We start from the raw sequence: 22,624 nt of genomic DNA on the forward strand, positions 1-22,624 counted from the left end.
TTTTGGAGGCGAAAGTGCTCCAGGGGCGGAAGTGCTTACTTTCGCTCCTAGGAAAAAAACACTTTCGCCTTAAGATATATGTATTTTTGTGTGTTTGGGTGTGTTTATTTATAAATATACACACATAAACACTAAAAGGGCCTTAGGCCCAGGCTTGACAAACTCGACTTACGCTACTTTTTTCGTAGGCGGAAAGCGCGTGTTCGATGCACGTGTTATGAAAAATTTATAGGTTAATAGTATGATTAGAAAATAATAATCAACGGGACCTCTTCGCAATAGCATTATTCCAGCTAAGGAAACAGACTAAACTATTCCTGATAAATGCTGCACTACGGGATAAAACTTATCTAACATGGTGGGTCAGTATTTATTTGTTTGTGTTACTTTTTGCGTGTAACGGGCCTAATATTCAGTCACGACGGTGGCAACACTTCTATCTGTCTAGCAGTTACGGCTATACTGAAACCGAAATCGAAGTTTGACACTGCAACGTACGACAATCCCGCCATCTACGGCATGTTGTATGACACTTATGATGGTTTATGTCGTGATGTTAAACTTGACTATTTTTCATTGATCTCATTACCTTTTAGATCTATAGTTACAATTATTACATTTGTTACAGTATTTATTTGGACACAATTAACTTTGACAAATATAAGAATTGTTGTAATAAATATGTATGCAATGCTACATGATTGTCATCCATAATAATTTTGCGAAATAAATCAAACTCGCCTAACATTTTACTTTATTGAAGTAAATTTTTTTAGAGATTTCAGTCCTTGTGAAAAGCTCATGTCTTTTACGGGTGACTTTTCAATTATCTTAATGCGAAATCTAGACCTGTAATCATAAATATACATATAATACTTAGTAATAAAATGTCAATATTTATTGCAAATTATCCTTTATAGTTATATATAAATAAAAATTTAAATATTCAAATCATTTGATATAAAAATATATCTTTTAATTTAATTTTTTTTGACAATACTATTATTTTAGCAATAAAAAATTAACACATACAGATATACACACACGCGTGCACACACACACACATCCATATACACAAACACACACAGACACGCGCGTGAATACACGTGCAGCTAATGTAGTAGTTTGCAGTCAATAAGTGCCTACTGCACACACACACATACGCGCGCGCAAGCACAATACACGTGCAGCTAACGCAGCAGTCAACAAGTGCGCACACTGCACACACACACACACACATGCAAACACATATATTAGTAGGTAAACTATGAGAGTTCTGGCCCACCCGAGTTCTGGCCCACCCGAGTTCTGACCCACCCGAGTTCTGGGCCACCTGAGTTCTAGACCACCCGAGTTCTAGACCACCCGAGTTCTAGGCCACTTGAGTTCTAGACCATCCGAGTTCTAGACCACCCGAGTTCTAGGCCACCTCGAAAGTTTTGCCCCGCGCGAAAAACTGCGCCCGCGCTTACGTCCGATCTGTACAGCCAACGAAAAGAAAAAAAAAATAAACTCGCTGCGCCGTCCGATCTGCAACTTGCTCCCGTGCTCTCTCTGTATCTTCAAACTGTTTTTTATCATTCTTCATCGATGGATCGAACTAGCACGTCTCTCTCGATCTTGTCTTATTTTATTTCTCTCTTTTGCGTAGAACTCTAGTCGTTTGGGAGTTAGAATTGCTCTACTCTTCACATCTGTATATGTCACAAGCATTTTTACTCGAGGATGCTGAGATCTGTCTCCCAAACGAATAATCTCTCTGATGTCTCGTTGTAAACGGTGTCTAACCGGTAGCTGCTCTAGATATTGCTGTGGTTGTCCCTCCTTATCTCTTCGAATCAATTTCTCTCGTTGTTCAGCCTTCTCTTGTTTCTCTCGCTCCAGACGTTTGGTGTTCAGATATTTAGTAATACTCCATTCTACATTGTAAGAGTAAGTAGTGACTGGTAGTATCTCCATTTGAAGTTTAGAATGATGCTAACTACCTCTAGAACATCCAGATCAAAACTGCTGAACTGACTGAGACCGATACGTCTACTTATAATAGTACCCCCACCATCACCACCGCTGCTCTATTTGCTTCTGTACAACCCAGTACTAGCTTTCCAGTTAACTTTCTTCTACTCTTACTCCATGTCGAAAGTCTCATATGATCTCTTCAGAGGTACATGACTCTCCTTGAAAAACTTTTTCATAAGTCTAACGTTGTGAAGCGCACAGCTTGCTTTGTAAGCTCCATTGTGATGAGGACAAACCGTTGTAAGTTTTATCCTATCGAGTGGTGGATATCCCATTTCCAAGGCATCCTCAACGTTGAACTTGAAACGTTTCAACCACTCTTTCTTCAGTGAACCCATCACTATCACTTTACTGGCATCATACATAGCTTTTCGAAGTATGTTGCCGATTTCTGTGTAGGCCAGCTCACCAGCACTCCATCGTAGTCCATGATAGCAATTTTCCAACCACAGGTTCTCCTTTATATATTTATCGTTGAGTCTTCTCCAAGGAAAGGGTTCTTTGAAGAGAAACACCAGATGTTCGCTGTTGTCTGCTACGGAAACTATAGCTAGCTCTTTGAGAATGAAGTCATTGCCGGACTGCTTGAAGCCTTGCATGTCTACTATGTACTCCATCTCGAAGAGGAATGATTCTTTAATTATTCGCAGACGTTCTTTTATACTGATATCCCCACCACCACCACCACCACCTTGGAAATTTTAAACAAGTTTAAACAAGTTTAAACAAAAGTTTAAACAAGTTTAAACAAAAGTTTAAACAAGTTTAAACAAAAGTTTAAACAAGTTTAATCTTCTTTACATCTCCATTCATAGGATTGTATTGAACAACCTGATCATGCAGAATCAAACAATAAGCAGATGTTGATGACTGTTGACCAGCTGGGATTAAATCTCTTGATTCGAATTCTAGTCGAACATCTACTGGTGCATTCTTCAAAGACTCATTTTGCTTCGAGCAATCAATAACGACCAGTGGTATGTGAGTGATGTAGTGTGACTTTTTCAGCATAGGCTCAATACTTTTTCCATAGTATGCACTCTGAAAGTTCGCATACATGTCGTAAAGCAAAGCATACTGATTACGATCAATATCAAGATTGAGATTTCCGTAAGGATAGTACTGCGAGTTCAGGAAGAGTTTCACATTACTCAAGTTGCAATGATCGAAACGACTAGCATTGACAGCTTTCTGATTCTTTCGATTTGTTTGGAATCCTAATATAATAAAACGAGGCTTCTCCAACTGATTTGATGTTTTGACTGTGCAAACATGTATTGAAGTAGCTGGAAGCAGAGGATACTCGTACAACTCCCAACTTCAGAAACTCATATCTATCGATCTACCCTTTTGAATATAATTCAACATTCGAATTTTGTGTGGGTTGGATAATAAGACATATGGCATGAACTATTCGATTTTTGTCAACTGAATCTTGAACTCTTCGTATATTGCTAGAGTAGTTGCAGTTACAGCTCTTGTAGATGTCTGTATAACAGCATTAACATCGTTTCTCGCTCTAGTGAGTATAAGTTCATGCTTGACATTGATTAAAATTTTACGATAGTCTTCAGCGAAGCCTAGAATCATACTCAGAGGTATAGAAATATCAAAGTAGCCGTCGTTGTTTGTCAACTGAGCTGACTCTTCAACGTCTAACCATCCAGCATTTCCAATAATCAAACTTTGACTAGGATTGATAGATGCCCAACCTTTCATTAGTGTAGTCAAACCAACAATTTTGCATTTATCAATCTCTATAGCGTTTATCTCATACCTGATTTCATCAAACATATGACAGATTGCATTATGGACTAGCTTCGTATGTGTGAGAGCTAAATTACCTGCTTTATTTGAGAGTCTACCACATATACGAAGTGAACTTCGAGATGGTAAAAGACACAAGTCTTGGTGTTGAATAGCAATATGAATTTCATCACTATTGTTGTACGATGAAGCGTTGTAAGGTTGATGAGCGTGCATCTCATAATGAGCTACAGACTCATCGTAAGTTACAGGTAACTATATGTTTAGAATCTCTTCCATTCTTTTGATAACAGCAAAAGAAAATGCAAGTTACTTTCCACCAGGGGGTACGACTTTTAGGCCGTAGCTTTTTAGAAACTGAATGTTTTGTCGTGTTAGCGCTCTTAATGCTCGCTGGCGACTGATGACTGGTCGACATTTTGGATTTCTTATATACCCTCTAATAGCACTACCGCTACCACCACCACCATCACCATAGACAACACCCATCACGCTTGTTTGAGATGTAATCTAATCGTAATAACCTCTCCTCGAAAATTAACTAGATTTCCGTCTTGATCGACTATGCGTAGTTGTAAGTGATCTATTCTCTTGACAGTTATTGGTAGATAAATAATACTTTCAATGATCTTATATCCTGGTTCCACTGCTGGAAAGAACTCGTGTATTGTATGCACAAGCTGACCGTTTATATGGGCACCGGTAGTGATACTACACTCAACTTGTAACGCCTTTACTCTGAGAATAGATACAGGTAGATCTGAACTATGAGTGATATTTGCAGGAAGAAGTTTTTCATTAAAGCCCAACAATTGACCAATAGAGTTCTGGGGTCTGAAATAAATACTATGACTAGACTTTATCACACTGCGAAGTGTATTATTGTTTGGCTTGAGACTTATGGATATACCTTTTGAATTTAGCGAATCTTAAAGGTAGTTCTCTTTATCTTCGATTTCGTAACTGCCTGTTGGTAGAATGACTTCTTCCCTACCGATGTAAAACTTGTTTTTACTTATATCAATATTTGGAATAGAATTGAAGGTTAAAAGTTCAACTAAACCGAGAACGTAGTTCTTATGAGGGGACAGTTCGATAGCTGGGAAATATTGAGCTTCGAGTATAGATGATTTACCGGAAAGAGTTAAGGTAAATGAATCAGCCATGATAGTTTTACTAGTAATGACTTAACTCTCAGCAGTCAACTTCCTTATATAGTCTAGAGCGTTCTGCTCAAGAATTTTAGACATAGGTGACCACAGTTGAATGTGTCAAAGTCTTGATATCTTTCAGGATTGTATTTTATCTGATCAACTCCTAAATACATCATTAGCTCAATAGGTGGCTGAAGATCACCAAAACTATCGAAATGAACTACATCACTGGCACGTTTACGATATGCTACCCAATGTTTTCCAGGTCCACTTGCATCGTCTAAATTTACTATAGCCTATAACGAGGCCCACTAGCTGGTAACGCGTTTCGCATGAATACACCTCGGAAATTAGAAATTTTTAAGATTTTAGCATACTTTATTAGATCAGTATCTGAGAGTGCTCTTTGAGGTAATCTTACTTTGAGGATCTTTTTTTTTTTTAGACCACCTCCTCTGTTAGGCTTGAGACGAAGACCTAAGCCAGTTTTATATGGTTTCAAATATAGACCTTTACCTAACCCTATATCTTCCATTTTTCTATTATGACTCCTACTCTCCTCCAATTGTCGCTTTGCAGCGCTCGCATCATTGACAGCTTTCGCTATACCTGCAGCACCACCTGCTACAGATCCTGCATCACTTAAACCAGCGAATATTGGTACAAGGAATGGTAAGAAACCACCTACATTTACGGGTACTGGTAAAAGTCGGGGAATTATCACATTCTTTTTACCACCCGCTTTTTTAACAGCCTCCCGAGCACCCTTTAATGCCGAAAGAATGACTTTACCACAATTCTTACTGGGAACAATCGACTTAGAAGCAGCCTTCACTATCTGATTGAATGTAGTACGAGACCTTTTTAAGCTCATTCCACACTTTGACTTGGTCTTTCTACTCTTCCTTCGCCTCCTCCTCGCGCTTCTCTTTCTCTTAACACCCATTCCAAACCTAGACTTTAAGCTTTAGATACTGCGTAAGCGGCTACTTTTTCACCGATGTCAGCGTCTTTCGCTGAAACTCTTTGTGAAGCTTTATTAGCTAAAACTTTATCCGCGACGTTTCTTAGGGCAACGTTTTCGCGATTCTGCGAGTAAGCTATATCGTCGTTCTTTGCAGGCCACGTCAAGAGGATTGATTCCTGGGTCACCACGAGCTAAACGTTTAGTTAATTTAGTACCTGGTCCACAATACTGATATCCCGGTAAATGAAGTTCAACTGGTAGCTTATTGATTAATTTGTTAAGAAACCCGCGTCCTTGATAACGACGACGACGTTTGTAAGTGATCATTACACTTTGAAGGTCAAATGATAACTGTTGCAGCGCAGCTATATAAGCGTTCTATTTATAGTCTTGCTGACACTTGTAATTCTGGTCTCCTTCTATAAACATGAATTTCAAGAAGCAGTCTGTAAAGCTACCAATAGCAAACTTTGATACTATCATCGAGCAGGAGAAGAAGGATGAGCGTCATGGACACTTACTTCCGGATAGCATACGAGCTGTATTTGGTGAACCGTCAAACTGTGGTAAAACAAACAGTCTACTTACGCTAATAACGCACCCCAATGGACTTAGATTTGAGAATGTGTATATCTACTCTAAATCACTCAATCAGTCAAAATATAAGTTTCTGAAAGATGTTTTGGAACCTTTGAATGGTATACAGCATTTCGCGTTCTGTGAACATGATGATGTAGTTGCTCCTGATCAAGCACTTCCTAATTCTCTCATGATATTCGATGATGTAGCGCGTGAAAAGCAAAACAACATGAGAGCATTTTACTGCATGGGAAGGCATAAGAAAGTTGACTGTTTCTATCTCTGTCAATCTTATGTTCAAGTCCCGAAACATCTGGTGAGAGACAACGTCAACTTGATGGTTATCTTTCGACAGGATGATTTAAATCTGAAACACTTGTAATCATACATTGCTTGCTCAAAGTTATTCTTTCCAAATTTCAACAAACGATACTTGCGTTTAACTGCATTTTGTGCTTTTACAAGTTGATGCAGTATATTCTTCTTTCGTTGAATATCACCATCCATGTTGTTGTTGCTTTGACAAATTTGCTATATATTTATAGCAAAACAGTCAAAGCCAGATCTGATGATCATGTTAAACCCATTGTTAATCCTCTCCAGAAACTTGTTACTAATAGTGAGAAATCTAGTAGTAGTAGTACAGACAAACATGAGACTCACAAACGACAACGACGACGAGCGAAATCAAAAATCAATACGATTTTTGGAAACGTAGATTCAAGTTTTAATGAAACTCTAGATGAAACTGTTATTCCTAATGATGATGATGATGATGATGATGATGATGATGATGATGATGATGATGATGATGATGATGATTATCATGATGATGATGATGATGATGATGATGATGGTGATGATGATGATTATCATGATGATGATGATCAAATTTTGGAGAATGAATTTGAAACAGCAGATGAAGAAGAAGATGATGATGATTTCTCTAACAAATATATGCTAATGTTTAATACAAATAAGAACTTGGATAAAATCTATGGAGTGCGTAAAGAAAAGAAAAAATTCATGCTTGGTGATTCACAAATATACTTTGAAAATGACAATATCAAAGTAGGGGATATGAAATATCCTAAGACTTCTGGAATGATGGAACTGATCATTGCGAAAAATCCTAATCAAGATCATGTAAATCAAAGTGATCTAGATAATTATCGCAACATTCTTGAGCTAGCAAGTGCTCACAAGAAACGAAATAAGAGTGATGAATCGATTCGTGTGCACAATAGTAAAAAGTACCATGACATTATCTCTCCATTGTTCACGGAAAAGAAGACATCTAAAAAAAATGACTGGTTCAGGATTACCTCGTTATAAGATCGCTAGAAAAAATACTAGAATGGATTATGTATACTGGGATAATCCCAATGAACTTGTTGATCGACTGCTCGTAGCTGAACAATCTGCGGGAAATCCAAGTCACATCAATGAGATTCATTCAATCATAGAGGAGCTTCGTGAGGCAGGCTATATATATTGAGGTGAATCTACACAACTTGAATCATTTTCAAATGAGTGTCGACGTGTTTGGACGTACATAAAAAGAGAATAAAGGTAGTCGAGGTCCTATAGGCTTCGAATTTAAACCCACAGCTGACAATCAGTATGATATAGACAATAAAAGAGTATGTAATCTTGCACCACCTCAGCAGCTGAATGAAGCTGTAAATCTAGATACTCTTGAGCGTAGAATACGAATGGAAATTCAAAAAGTGTCGGAGATTATAACTGGATTGAGAAGTGATTGCCAATATTTGGAAATTATCGTAGAAGCATACAGAGATGAAATCGATCAGAAATGGTTGCGTCACGAAGCCGAGATTGAACGTATAAAAGAGACAATGTTACGGAGCTCACAAAACATTCAGTCAATAGACGTCGGTGTGCAAACATCAAAGAGAAAGACAAAGAATGGAGCATAAAAGAGTAGTAATAGAGGAGCTTCATAAACCTGCTCGATGCAATTATCAACGACGAAAGTTTGATATGCGAGGATTAGATGAGACTTGGCAAGCTGATCTTATAGAGATGCAGCCTTACGCTCAAGCGAACATAGGTTACAGATACATGCTCACAGTCATAGATGTATTATCTAAATTCGCGTGGGCTGTTCCTGTAAAGAAAAAGACTGGAGAGGAAGTTTCAGCTGTAATGAAATCTATATTGCGACAAGGTCGAGCACCAATGAACTTGCACACAGATCGCGGTAAAGAGTTCTACAATACAAGTTTTCAGAATCTCATGAAGCAATACAAAATTAATTTATACTCAACGTATAGCAATCTCAAAGCTTCGATATGTGAACATTTTAATCGTACTCTTAAAGCTAAAATGTGGCTACAATTCAGTATTCAAGGTAATTACAAGTGGCTTGATATCTTGCCTGGATTGATGGTGAAATATAACAATACTAAACATCGAACTATTGGTATGAAACCCGTCGAAGTCACTGCTACCAATCAAGCTCAAGTTCTGAGGCGATTTTCTTTCAAAACTATATCATTAAAGAAGTCAAAATTCAAGATTGGGGATAAAGTACGCGTGAGTAAGATGAAACACGTATTTGAGAAGGGTTATACATCTAACTGGTATACAGAAATATTCACAGTGAGCAAAGTAGCAACTACGAATCCCGTAACTTACAACCTCAAGGACTATCAAAATCAGCCAATTACCGTTGGAATTTACGAGTTTGAACTATTAAAAGCCAAGTATCCGGACGTATATCTTGTAGAAAAAATTTTGAAAAAACGTGGGAATCAAGTCTATGTTAAATGGTTACGATTTGAGAGTTCACATAATAGTTGGATTGATAAGACTAATGTATAATAAAAGAACAACAAACAAATTTTTTTTTTAAGTGATGAGAGCCCCCACCTTCGCTCTCATCTGTGAGGTACAACCGAAATCATCACTTATACATCTTTTACTTTGAACTCGAAAATTAAAAGTAGGAGATGTATCTGTGACTTATTTACCTCTCCATTAACTTCATTTTTTAATTTTTTTCTATTCTTTTATTTTACATTAGTTTACAATAGTTTATGCGGTGTTAAATTCAATGGCGTTGTTGCCCTTGGAGGTCAAGAACAGCTTCATCTTATTAGCTTGAGCTGCCATACTCTCATACAACTCCTTATTCTTCTCGAGTGAAGAGGATACTCTTGAAGGTAGATAAACTTGACAATTATCGTCAAGAGTAGCAACAATTTTTAAACCATATCTAGTGTTGGCTGGCTTCAAGGCTGTCACCATATGATTATGACCAACCTCCAGGTCGGAGATCTTCTTCGTTGGGAGAAAACCTCCACTGGCAATCTTGTTAATAGCTGTTAAGTCCATGATTTATTTTACGTAGTTGTAGTTGTGTTGTTGATGTCGTCTTCAGGAGTATTACTTGAGCTGAGAGATCGAGCGAATGATTTCTTCTGACTCGCTCGCATCCTTAAGTATTACTCTCCCTACTACACTACCGCCAGCGGCGGCGCTGCTGCTTGCACACGATTGGGTCGGCACTGCTGCTCCTGCACGATTGGGTCGGCGCTGCTGCTCCTGCACGATTGGGTCGGCGCTGCTCTACCGCGAGTAGAGGGTAGCCGCTACGGTGACGCTGTGGTGGGGGGAGCTCGAGAGTCGAGTCTTTTTGCTCAGTGGAGGTAAGTCGTCAGGACTACCGACGGTAGATGACGCTCTTTCGGCATTGGCGGGAATAGCCTCTTCTTCTTCTTCTTCTTCTTCTAGCCTTATCATAGCCGCAAACATTTCATCCTCTATAATGCTATAATGCCCCCATGGTAGTCTCACCAGGGGGCAGATAGCGCTTATTATCGTGAGGACTCAAGGCGATTTTTGTTGTTTTCTCTGTTTGAATAATGTGGAGACAGTTTCTGATGTTATTTTGCTGTCTACTCACAGTCACGTTCTCCTTCAGACAGCGAATGTAGTCGTCACAGTTGATGGTGGCTTTGACAACCAAAGACTTTACACCTTTAGCCTTTTTAATCGAGCCTTGGTCCTCGATATTGGCAGAATACATCTTACTTCTGAGACCAACGAACGCTGTCATAATATTTCCATTGCACTCATCTTTCATGAGGCCGACTATTTTTTTATTCATCAGTGGAATGTCAAACTGATTATCTACAGAATAATCAGAGTTATCAAACTCGTGAATATCCTCATTCATCAGCGCATACATATCGACTCCGCTGACTTCATAGACAAGACTGTCTGTATCGGTGTACAGTAGCTTTGCCTTGTCTCCAACACGTTCCCGCATGTAGTCATAATGGAACCAATACACTAGTGATTTTGACAAGTCCAACACACTGAGTCTAATGTAAATTGGTTTACGAACAGTGATCTCTGTACGAGAGAGTTGTATAGCGACAAGGTTTTCGTCGAACACCGAACAACTATGAAAGTTGGATTTCGCGATATACGATTCAGCACTGTAACGTCCATTCCACTTATTTACAAGTTTTACGTCAACTCGTTTCCGTTCATTTTCCATGGTTTTACCATAGACCGCGTTGTTAAACAGTTTGAAGAGCATTTTCTCGAATTCGTTCTTTGAATTCTTCCTCTTCTCGCTGTTCAAGTCGATGTATGGCTTCAGCCATGCTTTCTGATTGAACATCAACGCTCGATGAATTTTTTTTCAATCGAAGACCATGTCTGAGTGCCAACAATTTTGATATTACTACAATTGTTTAAGAGCCACATAATGGATAACATAACGCTCTTTATCGTACAGTGTTGTTAGAAGTTTTTTCTGTTTTGAGCCGGGTGGCGCCATATGTTCCGGACACATGGGTAGATCCTTATGATCATCGTGCAGAGCTTCAGGATACTCAAGATCGACTTCAAGAATATAGCCGATAGGATTATCATTAGGTACATTGAAAAAGTCACTATCGACATCTGCTACCCACTTAAAGCCGTCGCAAGGTAGGAATTGAGTCATCGCCCTAGAAAAAAGTTTTTTTTTTATACAATAAAAGAAACAATTTTTATATATTACTACAATTTAAATAATAATAATAAGTTATTATTACCATCCATAAAGATTGTTGACATTATAATACATTAAATATTTCGATTCTTTAGTCTCATCGAATCCAGAACTCATGTAGGGATTATTAGCCTCAGCGTATCGATTGCTGCACTGGCTAATACCACCCCGGATGCCTCGCTCAACAAATAGCAGCATGTCTATGTCTGTTAGGAGCTCAAGCTTTACACCGGTATATTTCAACATGGCATCCCATGTAAATCCTGGAGTGGTATAATAGTGTGCTGGATCTAACCCGTATGCTTTGAGACAGTTGGTTCGAAAATTTTCAAACACATCGGCCAACTGGAGCACATCGGCCTTTAGATAAAGATCCGAGTATTCGCCTAGTGTTTGTATGTTGAATGATTCCCAAACAGTCTGTGCGTGCTGATAATCTTGTTCCGATATATGACTATCGTACAATTTACTATAGAAGCATTGTTTTTCAGGTAGTGATGTTTCCTCCAGGTTCTCTAATGAGGCGATATGATCATATGGAAACACCCCCCTTTCTCTTAGCAGCTCAATTTGAGCATCTGTATAGTTGATCTTGAACTCTTTCTCGGCAATGTCAATTTTTTCCAAGTACGATGATAGTTTGTCTAGAGAAGAAGGCGTGAAGCGGATAGAGACGACGAATCTAAAGTTGATTTCACTATCTTCTATGTGTTTGACGAATGAGATGTACTTTTCCTTATTTTCCGTGATGAGAGAGATTCAACCTTTGAAATTATTCACAAGCTTTTTATAAAGAGGTGTGAATCATAACCACTTAGATTGTGAAAGATCACTGGTATAAATCTTCAATCTTTGTAGTTCAGATTGCAACTGTTGTGCGCCGCTCCACGATATCTGACATAAAAAATTAAAAAAAATCATTTTATCAAATAAATAAGATAAGATGACAGTAAAACTGAGCAAACTCCGTCCAGTGATGTGACAGTGGTCTTAAACTTTTATGTCCTGATCGCTGAACGGTTCATTGCAGATGTGGCATCTGATGGCATTGGCGAATGCTCTCTCATCGACATCTCTCATTTGTTTAGAATTTTTATGTATAGCTTCAAGTTCATCTGCTAGCTCACGAAGTCGATCAACAAACTATTTTGCAGGATCTTCTTCATGGAGTTCTTTCTATAACCCAAGTACTTTGACTTTGGGTTATTTGGATCATCATCACAGCTATATTTAACGAAAAAACCTACACTAAATTCTTTATGCTGCTGATATGCACGCTCCTTGACATCGTTAATAGGTTTGAGTATGCATTCAAAATCCGCATAAACAACGATTGGAACTAGCTCTTTGTTCTTGAAATTCTTGAATTACAACATACTATCTTCTTTTTAGGTAGTACCACTTTACACTTATTAACTTGCGAACAATCAACTTCATGAATTTCAGATCCGGCTTTTCATTGATTTCAATGTCTTCATCGTGCTCATCGATGTAAGAATCCTGTATGATCAGGAGATTGACATGCTTCTTTTTCTTTGCTGATGTTACATGACACGGTGAGACATCGAAAACTTTCCCTTTCTTTTTCAGCATAAAAAGATTAATCGAAACTTCATTTTGACTTTCAAATCTTGGTATTTGTTTTGGTTCTACTGGAAAATTGATGTTGTTAAACACTAATTTATCCTCATGTTCTCTGTATTTTGATACACGGTATGCATGGCGATGATTATTATTATTATTTGCTTCTACTGGATAGAAAGCTGACAAAATGGCCCACTTGAAAAATTCATTGTCATTATTTTGAACATTCAAGCACGCTTTCTTCTTTTGAATGAATAATGGTAATGGAATATATGAACCAGCTTGCATCGGTTGTAGTTTCTTCGCATTTATTGTCAAGTTCAAGATAGAACGTAGCGACCAACCAGAGTCTCGTTCTTGGAACTCCTCCATGTCACGTTCAATCGGTTGCTTAACATTCGTGGTAAACCACTCCTTCAAATCGGTAGTCGCAAATATTGAGTTACTTTTTGTATTGAAGTATTTAACCTCAATAATTTCGGTATTATCACTTTCCTTCATAATAGCGCATTCTGTTGCAAGAAGAGTATCCACTTTCAAAGAGTTGTGCTGCTTGAGGAACTCTTGGATTTTTTCTGCGAAGACCACGCTCGCATCACTCATGAAGGAAACAATATCCAGATGGTTTAAGTTCGTTATGACACTACGTCTGATATTGTTTCTAAAAGCTGACATAACATCATCCCAAATCACTCGATTTTCGTGCACATCTTTATGTAGACCGGCACCAGCTCGAAGATGAGTGTTTAGCAATTGTCTGATGCTATGCAATTGGTCAAAACTTGTTTGGTAGATTCTTCTCTTATGAACAGCGACGTTAGCTGATTCAAGCAGTTTATTCACTTTCACTATAGCACCATAGGCTAAGTCGATCCATCATTGGATATCACTCGCATCGACAACACCATCATTCGTGTAACGCAAAGATTTCCACAGCGATTTCACAGTGTCCACAAAATATAATATTTGATCCATTTTTTTGAACAGTTTGACAGCAATGTGATGATTTTTTTCTCAACGATACGTCCTAGTACAAGAAGAGGTCCTTGCTTTAAAGTTCATTAAATTCAGATGAGTTTTACGAAGTATTACGCATGCTTATGTACTCCCCCCCCCCTCCCCTCCACCTACTCCACTACCACCAGCGGTGGCGTTACTGCTTGCAGACGATTGGATTGGTGCTACTCTATCGCGAATGGGAGGGGGGAGCAGTGCTGTTGCTCCCGCCGGAGATGGATGATTGGATGATTGGATCGGAGCTGCTTCTCGTGCGTTCTGATTGGATCAGCGTAGCTTTCTTGGACGGCTATATAAGAAAGTATCGTGCTCTTGAATTCATTTCTATTCACGATGGAGTACGTAGTGGATGTCCAAGGCTTTAAGCGCGATAACAACGAGTTTGTTTTCAAGGAGGTAGCCATCGCTCTAGAAGAAGAAGATGCTGTTCCATCGGTCTTCCTCTTCCTACCACCATTCGCTTGGAAGCGTTTTTCAATGAAGCAGCAAAGTGAGAACTGCTGGTTGGAAAAAAACTACCTCGGAATACCCTGGAGCTTTGGAAAGGTTCCCTACGAAGAGCTGGAAGAAATTCCTAAGTCCTAAGAAAGACTTTTTTTCATCGTCTTTATAGTTTATATATATATATATATATATATATATATATATATATATATATATATATATATATATATATATATATATTTTACTCCTAACTCATCTAAAGTATCATTAGATTGACGCTTCTGTTGTGTTAAAAAAGTTTAAAAAAATTTTGTGCTCGAGACATAACCTCAATGTTTCGAATTTTGCGTTTCTGTCAAAACCGCTTCGTAAAAAGACAGATCGAGGAAAGAAGCTCATAGGATCGGTGCTGCTGCTACAGCTTGCATGTGATTGGATCGGTGCTGCTTCTCGTATTCTCTGATTGGATCAGCGTAGATTCGTCACGAGTAGAGGGGAGAGCTGTGCTGTTGCTCACATCTAAAGTATGATTAGATTGACGCTTAGTCACCGACAAGTTAACAGAAGAATAGAAGGTTGAAGGTGTCGAGTAAGTCATTAAAGCTGCTTATAAAAAAGGCTACATCGTTCTCATCATGAAGGCTAGAGACAACAAGAATAAGAGCTCAAAGTGGTTGAGAAAGTTCATCTCCTCCTCCACAACCACCGCTATCACCTCGAAGAAGAAGAAGACTGAAAAGGAAAAGAATGAGGAAAAAAAAGATGAAGAACATCCCTGGATAAGGAAACCAACTCGTCCTCACAGAGTTGTCGCTGGAAAGTCAACAGTGGACACTTCTCGACATGACCCAAGAAGATAGAAATGTTCTCTTAAAGAAATATATATGAAAGAAAAAAAATCAGCCCTTTGCAGGGCTAACATTATTTTTTAAAACGTTAACAAACATTTAGTTTTCTTTATTTACCCATACCTATTTATGAATTTAGAATTCACTACTGATCTATAAAGTTATATGTAGCCTTGTGTTCATATAATACAGATGAAAATATTGCTATATAATCTTTAATTAACTTTATTCTTAAGACAAAGCTAAGTAATGTCTTTCAAAACTTTAAATCAAAAAGAAAATTGTCTTCATCGCAGCGGAGCCTTTTTTCAGAAAACCCTGTAACTTGAGTTCTAATCAAGATATCAAGCTAAAATTTGGTGTGTAGCTTACTTATACCACAGCAAAGTTACACATCAAATTGTATCTTGATATCTTGATTAGAAATCAAGTTACAGCATTTTTTCAAAAAAAAAAATACTCACATGTATTAATGTTATTTTGAAATTTTTATTTTATATAAAAATATAAAAGTATCATGTGTATGTCTGTGTATGTTACATCTATAGAAAAAGAATAATTTACAAAATGATTATGCATTATGGACGTAGAATAAATAATGAAAGAATATATAAAAGTAGCATGTGTATGTTACATCTATAGAAAAAAGAATAATTTACAAACTGATTATGCATTATGGACGTAGAATAAATAATAAAAGAATAAATATAATGAAACAAAAAAAAATTACTCGCTAATGATGGTAGAAGAATTACACGTATTCTAAAATCATTCTAAGCACATCATATTGACCATTGTCAATTAATCGACGCATTAATGCCGAAGCCTCGCTGAGCGCTCTCTCTCTCTCTCTCTATACTTATTGTATAAGTTCAATAAAAATATCTCGCTGCTGCCGTAGATTTTTCTCCCAAGGACTGAGAGCATCTCGCTCTACTGTCCATAATCAGCAACAATTGCCTCAAAGAATTGACGGATATCATCAAAATGCTCTATACCCATAGCTATTAGCAGATCTTTGCTGATAAATCTGTTCAATTCTTCAGTAGTGAATTCTAAACCCTCCACTTCTTCCTGCATTTCCATTAAGAAGCTTATGAAAGCAAACTTTCCTCCCAGCAAATCTCTTCCTAGTTGCAGTAGCACTAAGCTTTCTGTTGTGAAAATCTCGAATCATTACTCTTATAAAGCCAGCTAAATTATTGTAGGAATCTTCGCCTATATCCACTAACAACTCTAGCTTCCTGCTCAATGGCATCGGTGGCATCACGAATCCCCTGCAAAATAAAAACAAAGAAAATATTTAATACATGCACCATTTAGAGGTTATGAATAAGTTGTATTGTTGAAATAATATGAAAAAATAACTTACATCTTGTTGTAGTAGTAGTAGAAATGATAATTGTAGTACTAAGACACTCGAACAAGAACAATCAAATGATAAAAATTAATCAAGCGATGTCACTCAGTAGCACTGCGGGAATAACTTCTTCCTGTCCAAAAATATGGCCTATACGCATAGTGCTACAAAAATGCACTAGATTCTATGCGCGCGCGTCTAGGAACAAGTCGGGTGATCTGGCGCGCGCCGCGGCAATAGTTTCGAAGTCGCGCTCTCAATGTCGCTCGCTAGAGTGCTCCGCATGCGAAGCTACAGAGAGAGCGCGGGAGCAAGTTGCGGATCGGATGGCGCAGCGAGTTTTTTTTTCTTTTCGTTGGCTGTACAGATCGGACGTAAGCGCGCGCGCAGTATAGATTTTGGCGCGCGCAGAATGCAGGACGATCTCCAATTTGAAGCTAACATCGTTAGAGACTATATAAAGGCAGAATTGAAAGAAGTAAGTTTGACGATAATATTTGAATAGCTATTTTTGTTAGATCGGTATTTTCCAGCTGAATTTGACGAAGATTCAGACAACGAAGTGTTAGGCAATTACGATTCATTGAGGCAAAGAGAGTCATCTAAATACCAAACAGATGCTGAAAATGAAGATTGCGAAACAGAGTCAGATAGTACGGAACTCATTGATGAGGATGATGACATGCCTGAAGGTCCTTTGGATGAAGAGGGCTTGTTGATTTGTGTACGCTGCGCTGCGCATACATTACAATTGTGTGTATGGGATGTTATGAAGAAAAGAATGGATAAGGTCATTCCAGAGGTAAAAGCTTTATAAAATTATACTTACTCTCTATACCGTAAAGCAGGGAGAGTTTTTAAATTCTCAAAAATCTTAACTGTATCATACAATATAATTTTCAAGTGTTTATTTTTAATATTTAATGTTGCTAAGCAATCTATTAAAGTTAAATGCAGTGAAATAAAGCTATCCTAGAGGTCTGATGTCACCCCAGTTTACGGTATATGTATTACACATAGTAAGTTTGTTTTGTTGTGAAACTATTTATTTAGTATTTAAAATGCCTATAACTTTTGCCTTTTAATAATATTTTTTAGATAAGAAATAACCTTTTTATATTCCAAACTACATTTCATCATCTTACTATTCTAATATCTTAAAGTGACCTCTAAAGTTCGAACAAAATAAATTTAATCGTGTGAATAATTTAAAAAACGTTGCACTTGTAATTTTCCAAATCTTTAATTAGTTTTTAATATAAAAATCAATCGATAGGGCAGAATTGTAAATTTTTATCCTTACTGCTACATAGATAAGTAAAGTATTTATACCACGCTAACCTCAAAATCAAAACTTTAATATGATTATTCGGCTCTCGTAGTATAAAATATTGCTAGACACTGGTAGGTAGGTTGATTGTGAGCGTATGGGACTTCCTATACGATCAAAAGCCGAATTACCTATTAGTGTCAAAAAGTACTATTACAATCACATTCGATACGTAGCCATATTAAACTATTTTTGTTTACTTCAGAGCCATTTTACTACATAAGAAAGAATTTTAATGCTATATTTGTTTAATATATTTTCATCACAAAAGAACATACCTTTTTTAAGAAATTAAGAATCTTTAAAATTTTTAAATTAAACAAAAAGCGGCAGTTTGTAGCCCGAATGATTTACAGTTATTCGATACAGCAATTGCGAAATCGCACTTTACCTACGTGATGCGAAAAGAAATTGCTAAATCGGTTGGCAACGTTTTTTCTTTCGATTTTTTTATTTTATATAAAATAATCTTTATTAGCTTGCAAATAACGATATACCATTATTTTTAGGCACCAGAGTTGTTAAAGCTTCGAGAACGGAGTCCATGACTAATTCTTTAAAGGCCTATAACATCAAGAAGCCGGTTCTTGATAATGCAACTCGATGGAATTCGGCTTATATGATGCTGCTGTCTTTAATTGCAGTTAAACCCTTCTGTACAGAATTCGGGACTACAAATACGGCATTATTTCTAAAAATTATATTCATTTGAATAATAAATAAGTTCTATTTTAAATACTTTCTACTTAACTCAAGTTAAGTTATCACTTCTGCTGGGCATCCCGAGACGCACACATTTTTTCTCCTTTTTCTTTGACTTTCTTGTGACGACTTCCTGCCACGCTGTCTAATCAACTTGATTATCTGCTCCTTCGTTTCCTCTACTTCTATCTTGTGGAGTAGTTGAGACTTCCTCCGTTGTACCCGCCTTCCGGGATCTGAGACTTGGGGTTGTCTGGGTTTCCCTCCCCTGTGGTCCTGGGCGTTTAGCGATATTTTATTTCTGCTCTACCCTTTGGCCAGTTGAGGAGACCTCGACGCGCCAATGAGCTTTCCCCTATCCGCCACCCAGGGAACGCGCTACATACGGGGTATCGGCATCCCCGCGCAGTGTGTATGTGTGTGTTGAAACACTCCGCTTAAGCTCTTTTTCAAAATTTTTTTCAATGGTCCGGGATGTCGTGGCATTTGAATCTTTTCTATATGTGAAATTCAATTTGTACAATATTTCTTGGTATTTTTAACCTGGTTAACAGATTGTGATCAAGTCTAATATGCCTGAAAGAAAATCTTATGTTTGAATTTTATTTTAGGTCTTTCTCTTAAACAGACGTATTGCTGTTCAAGATACTTTCCTTTTCTAGAATTTTCTTCAAAGGTGCTGTGTCCTTAAAATATTCTAGTGTGAGACAAAAATGTTATAGTACAGTTAATTTTCAAAGGATTTATTGCCTCTGATATTGTGCTATACTATAAAGAAGTAAATACGAGGAGCGATGTCTTAGTATTTCATCCATGGCTAACTTATTGTAGCCAAGGCTATTATACCTGAAAAGAAATTTATGTTTTCATTCGTTTAAAAAAGTGTTTAAGATTTTTACTCAAACAGACTTAGTACTGTTTGAGATTCTTGTCTTAACTGGAACGTTGGAAAATAAATGTTGTAAAGTTGACCTTCAGTGGACTTAATGCTTCTGAATTCGTACTATATTTTTTTAACGGATGTTAAAAAGAAAATATATATAAATATATGTATATGTAAATAGTTTATTATTTGCTACGTTTTACATTTAGAATTGATTTAATTTTATCCGCAAGTATGAGGAACTAAACATCTTGCCAGCGCTTTAACTTGCGCCCGATAAGTTGCTCTGACTGAATTCTCCTTGGAAATGAAGTCTTTGTACTCCGTTCCGTTCAAGCTTGGCCGAGCAAATGAGGCTTAGGCCAGTCAATAGAGCAAAATCAAATAGATATTTTGACAAAAATACGAGCAGCAATCCGCCTGTGCAATCATTTAAAATAAAGTCCGTAGATGTTTTTCCAACTCGCAACTCGCATATATAAGTTGTATATCTTATTAACAATTTAGTGAAAAAATGGCATTTTTTTTTTGTTTTTCGCTTATAAAACGAAAAAAACTCAATCAATATAAATTTTTGTTAAAAAAAGTTGTAGAGTATGTAACGAGGAACAACGTCCCTCGCCACGCCGGTAATCGAGGCAGAATACAGTGTGACGATCTCGGGAGCGCCGAATCGATTCTCGGTCCCGGCGTCTCCTTTTGTGATTTCTTCCACTCACGTTAAAGTCTCACCCCGTTACATGGCGCCCAACTGAATTACCCACAGGCGTGGATAAGGAAGATTTCCACGGTACTCCAGGAGTTCCACGAAGGAAGAGGAGACGAGGAAGAAACCCCCACCTACCTGACTCTCCCAGGCGGGAAGAGGGATCGAGCTGATCAGCTGCAGCGGAGGGCAGCCCAGGGCACTGCGGATTACGACATGCGGTCAAGAAGACGAGTGCGAAAGGTACGGGGATGTACGAGGCTGGAGACATCCTCGACTCTAGCGGGGGGTTGTAACGAGGAAGAACGTCCCTCGCCACGCCGGTAATCGAGGCAGAATAGAGTGTGACGAAATAAGGCGACATTAGCTCGACGTACAGAGCGCGGGCCTAGAGATCTCGGGAGCGCCGGATCGATTCTCGGTCCCGGCGTCTTCTTTTGTGATTTCCTCCACTCACGTCAAAGTCTCACCCCGTTACAAGTATTAAATTACGAAGAGAATGAGACGTCGAACAATCCGATCGGTTAAATAGAACCAGAGAAATTCCGGAAAAACCAAAAAATTTGTATTATTTTCGTAAATTTGTAACTTTGCCATTTATGAAGATTGAGAACTGTAATTTAGCACAGAAGTAGATAGATATAACAACTTTAAGTGTGCAAAAGGCAGGCATTGTCGGACCAATAGTTTGCGCAATTGCAATTTCAATTTTTTTATGCATTTTTTTGTCGAAAGCCTTCACGCTCTACTAATCATCAGATTTTAATTCTAAAACCAGCATTCAAAAGTATAAGTGAAATTTTAATAAAGTAAAAGGTAAGGCGAGTTTAATGTATTCCGCAAAATTATTACGGATGGCAATCATGTAGCATTTCATACATATTTATTACAACAATTCTTATATTTGTCAAAGTTAATTGTGTCCTAATAAATGCTGTAGCAAATATAATAATTGTAACCATAGATTAAAAAAGTCAATGAAACATAGTCAGGATTTAAATATATAAATAATATAAACTAGCAAAAAACGCTCGCTTTGCTCGCGATAAGCAAATTGATTGTGTTGATATTTAAGGGGATGTCGTCCCAAAAAACACTGTTTTTCTATTACATAAAACTTTTTAAATGAGGTTTGCTAATGAAAAACTGTGTCTCCAGCGCTGTAGTGTTAAGGTAGTTCACTTAGCCCAGTGGTGCTCAATTCGAGGTTGAATTAAAAAATTAATTTTTTTAAATATTATGCAGTGTTATCAAGTGTGAAAACTCTAGAATTTTTTGTTTTGTATATTGTCACGTCAGCCAACTATGATCTAAACTGGCCGGTCAATGCGCACGAGAATACCATGCTCGACCAAAGGAGTACCTCACCACGGTAAATGGAACTATTCCACGGCAGGCATAACGGAGACCAACAAACCAGCAACAATCGGCAACGCAGAGCACGACAAAACAGCCAAGACACTGACACGCGCGACGGCAGATGAAAGGGCGTCGATCCTGAATAAACCAGGTCAAACAGGGGGAGACACCCCAGATCTACCAAACAATAAGGAAGCTATAAATCTCAGCCGAACGACCCAAATAAGCGGAAATCGATATGACAATGAGGCAAATTACAATAAAGAAAACTATTACAGCTGGCCAGGCTAGGGGACACGTACTAAGGAACATGACTAATAAAAGGGGAGCCACCCCCACTGAGACATACACCCTCCTTAAATCCTGATTAGCCAGAACCTTCCCTATGCTTATGCATTACCCTCATCCCTATAAATACCAATAGAGAGCAAGGAGGAGGCGCTCTACCTCAGACACGAGTTGAACTCAGTCGAGGCCTTATATCTTGTACTAATTATAATCTGACTAATTGAATAAATTACTTCACTCAGTTACTTAATCCATGCGTACGAATTATTACATTACAAACTTCGCGCCCTTTTGAGACGGGCTACAGCGCCAGAACGAGAGCGAGCTAGCCAGTCGGTAACTACAAGTCCGCTTCGTCAAGGTAAATCGTTCCTCCTATCATTATTCACAATTTCACGTCAGTGTCGCATGTAACGTTATTGTGTCAATACATGGTGTGTTAATCTAGCTAATATCAACTCGTACAGAAGTCACTCTGAGTTACGCTACTTGGTGAGCTATCACTATCTCACCGTCAGCCGAGCTACCGGTCAAATTGCGCCCTTCTTTACCTTTTCCCTAGGCGGTATCGCGTGAGCGGGCTGC

At 38.0% G+C, this 22,624-nt stretch overlaps 1 protein-coding gene across 1 annotated transcript; it reads right to left on the bottom strand.

The window, feature by feature from the left end:
- Positions 1-2,796: 2,796 nt before the first annotated feature.
- On the bottom strand, positions 2,797-4,204 carry LOC103317008. Its single transcript, XM_008213539.1, has 4 exons — positions 4,100-4,204; positions 3,864-4,041; positions 3,431-3,776; positions 2,797-3,337 (listed from the first exon to the last, which is right to left on the bottom strand). Exons 1-4 carry the CDS (start codon positions 4,202-4,204, stop codon positions 2,797-2,799), a joined length of 1,170 nt encoding a protein of 389 aa, XP_008211761.1.
- Between the last annotated feature and the right edge of the window lie 18,420 nt (positions 4,205-22,624).

The sequence above is a fragment of the Nasonia vitripennis genome (genome assembly GCF_009193385.2).
Source record: "Nasonia vitripennis strain AsymCx chromosome 3 unlocalized genomic scaffold, Nvit_psr_1.1 chr3_random0007, whole genome shotgun sequence".
In the NCBI taxonomy this organism is placed as follows: Eukaryota; Metazoa; Arthropoda; class Insecta; order Hymenoptera; family Pteromalidae; genus Nasonia; species Nasonia vitripennis.

Coding starts and splice junctions, on each gene's coding strand:
- LOC103317008 (XM_008213539.1), bottom strand. CDS start 4,204: ATGTCGACCAGTCATCAGTCGCCAGCGAGCATTAAGAGCGCTAACACG. Junction 4,042..4,099: donor GTCGTACCCCCTGGTGGAAA/GTAACTTGCATT, acceptor CTAAACATATAG/TTACCTGTAACTTACGATGA. Junction 3,777..3,863: donor TAGACTCTCAAATAAAGCAG/GTAATTTAGCTC, acceptor TAAACGCTATAG/AGATTGATAAATGCAAAATT.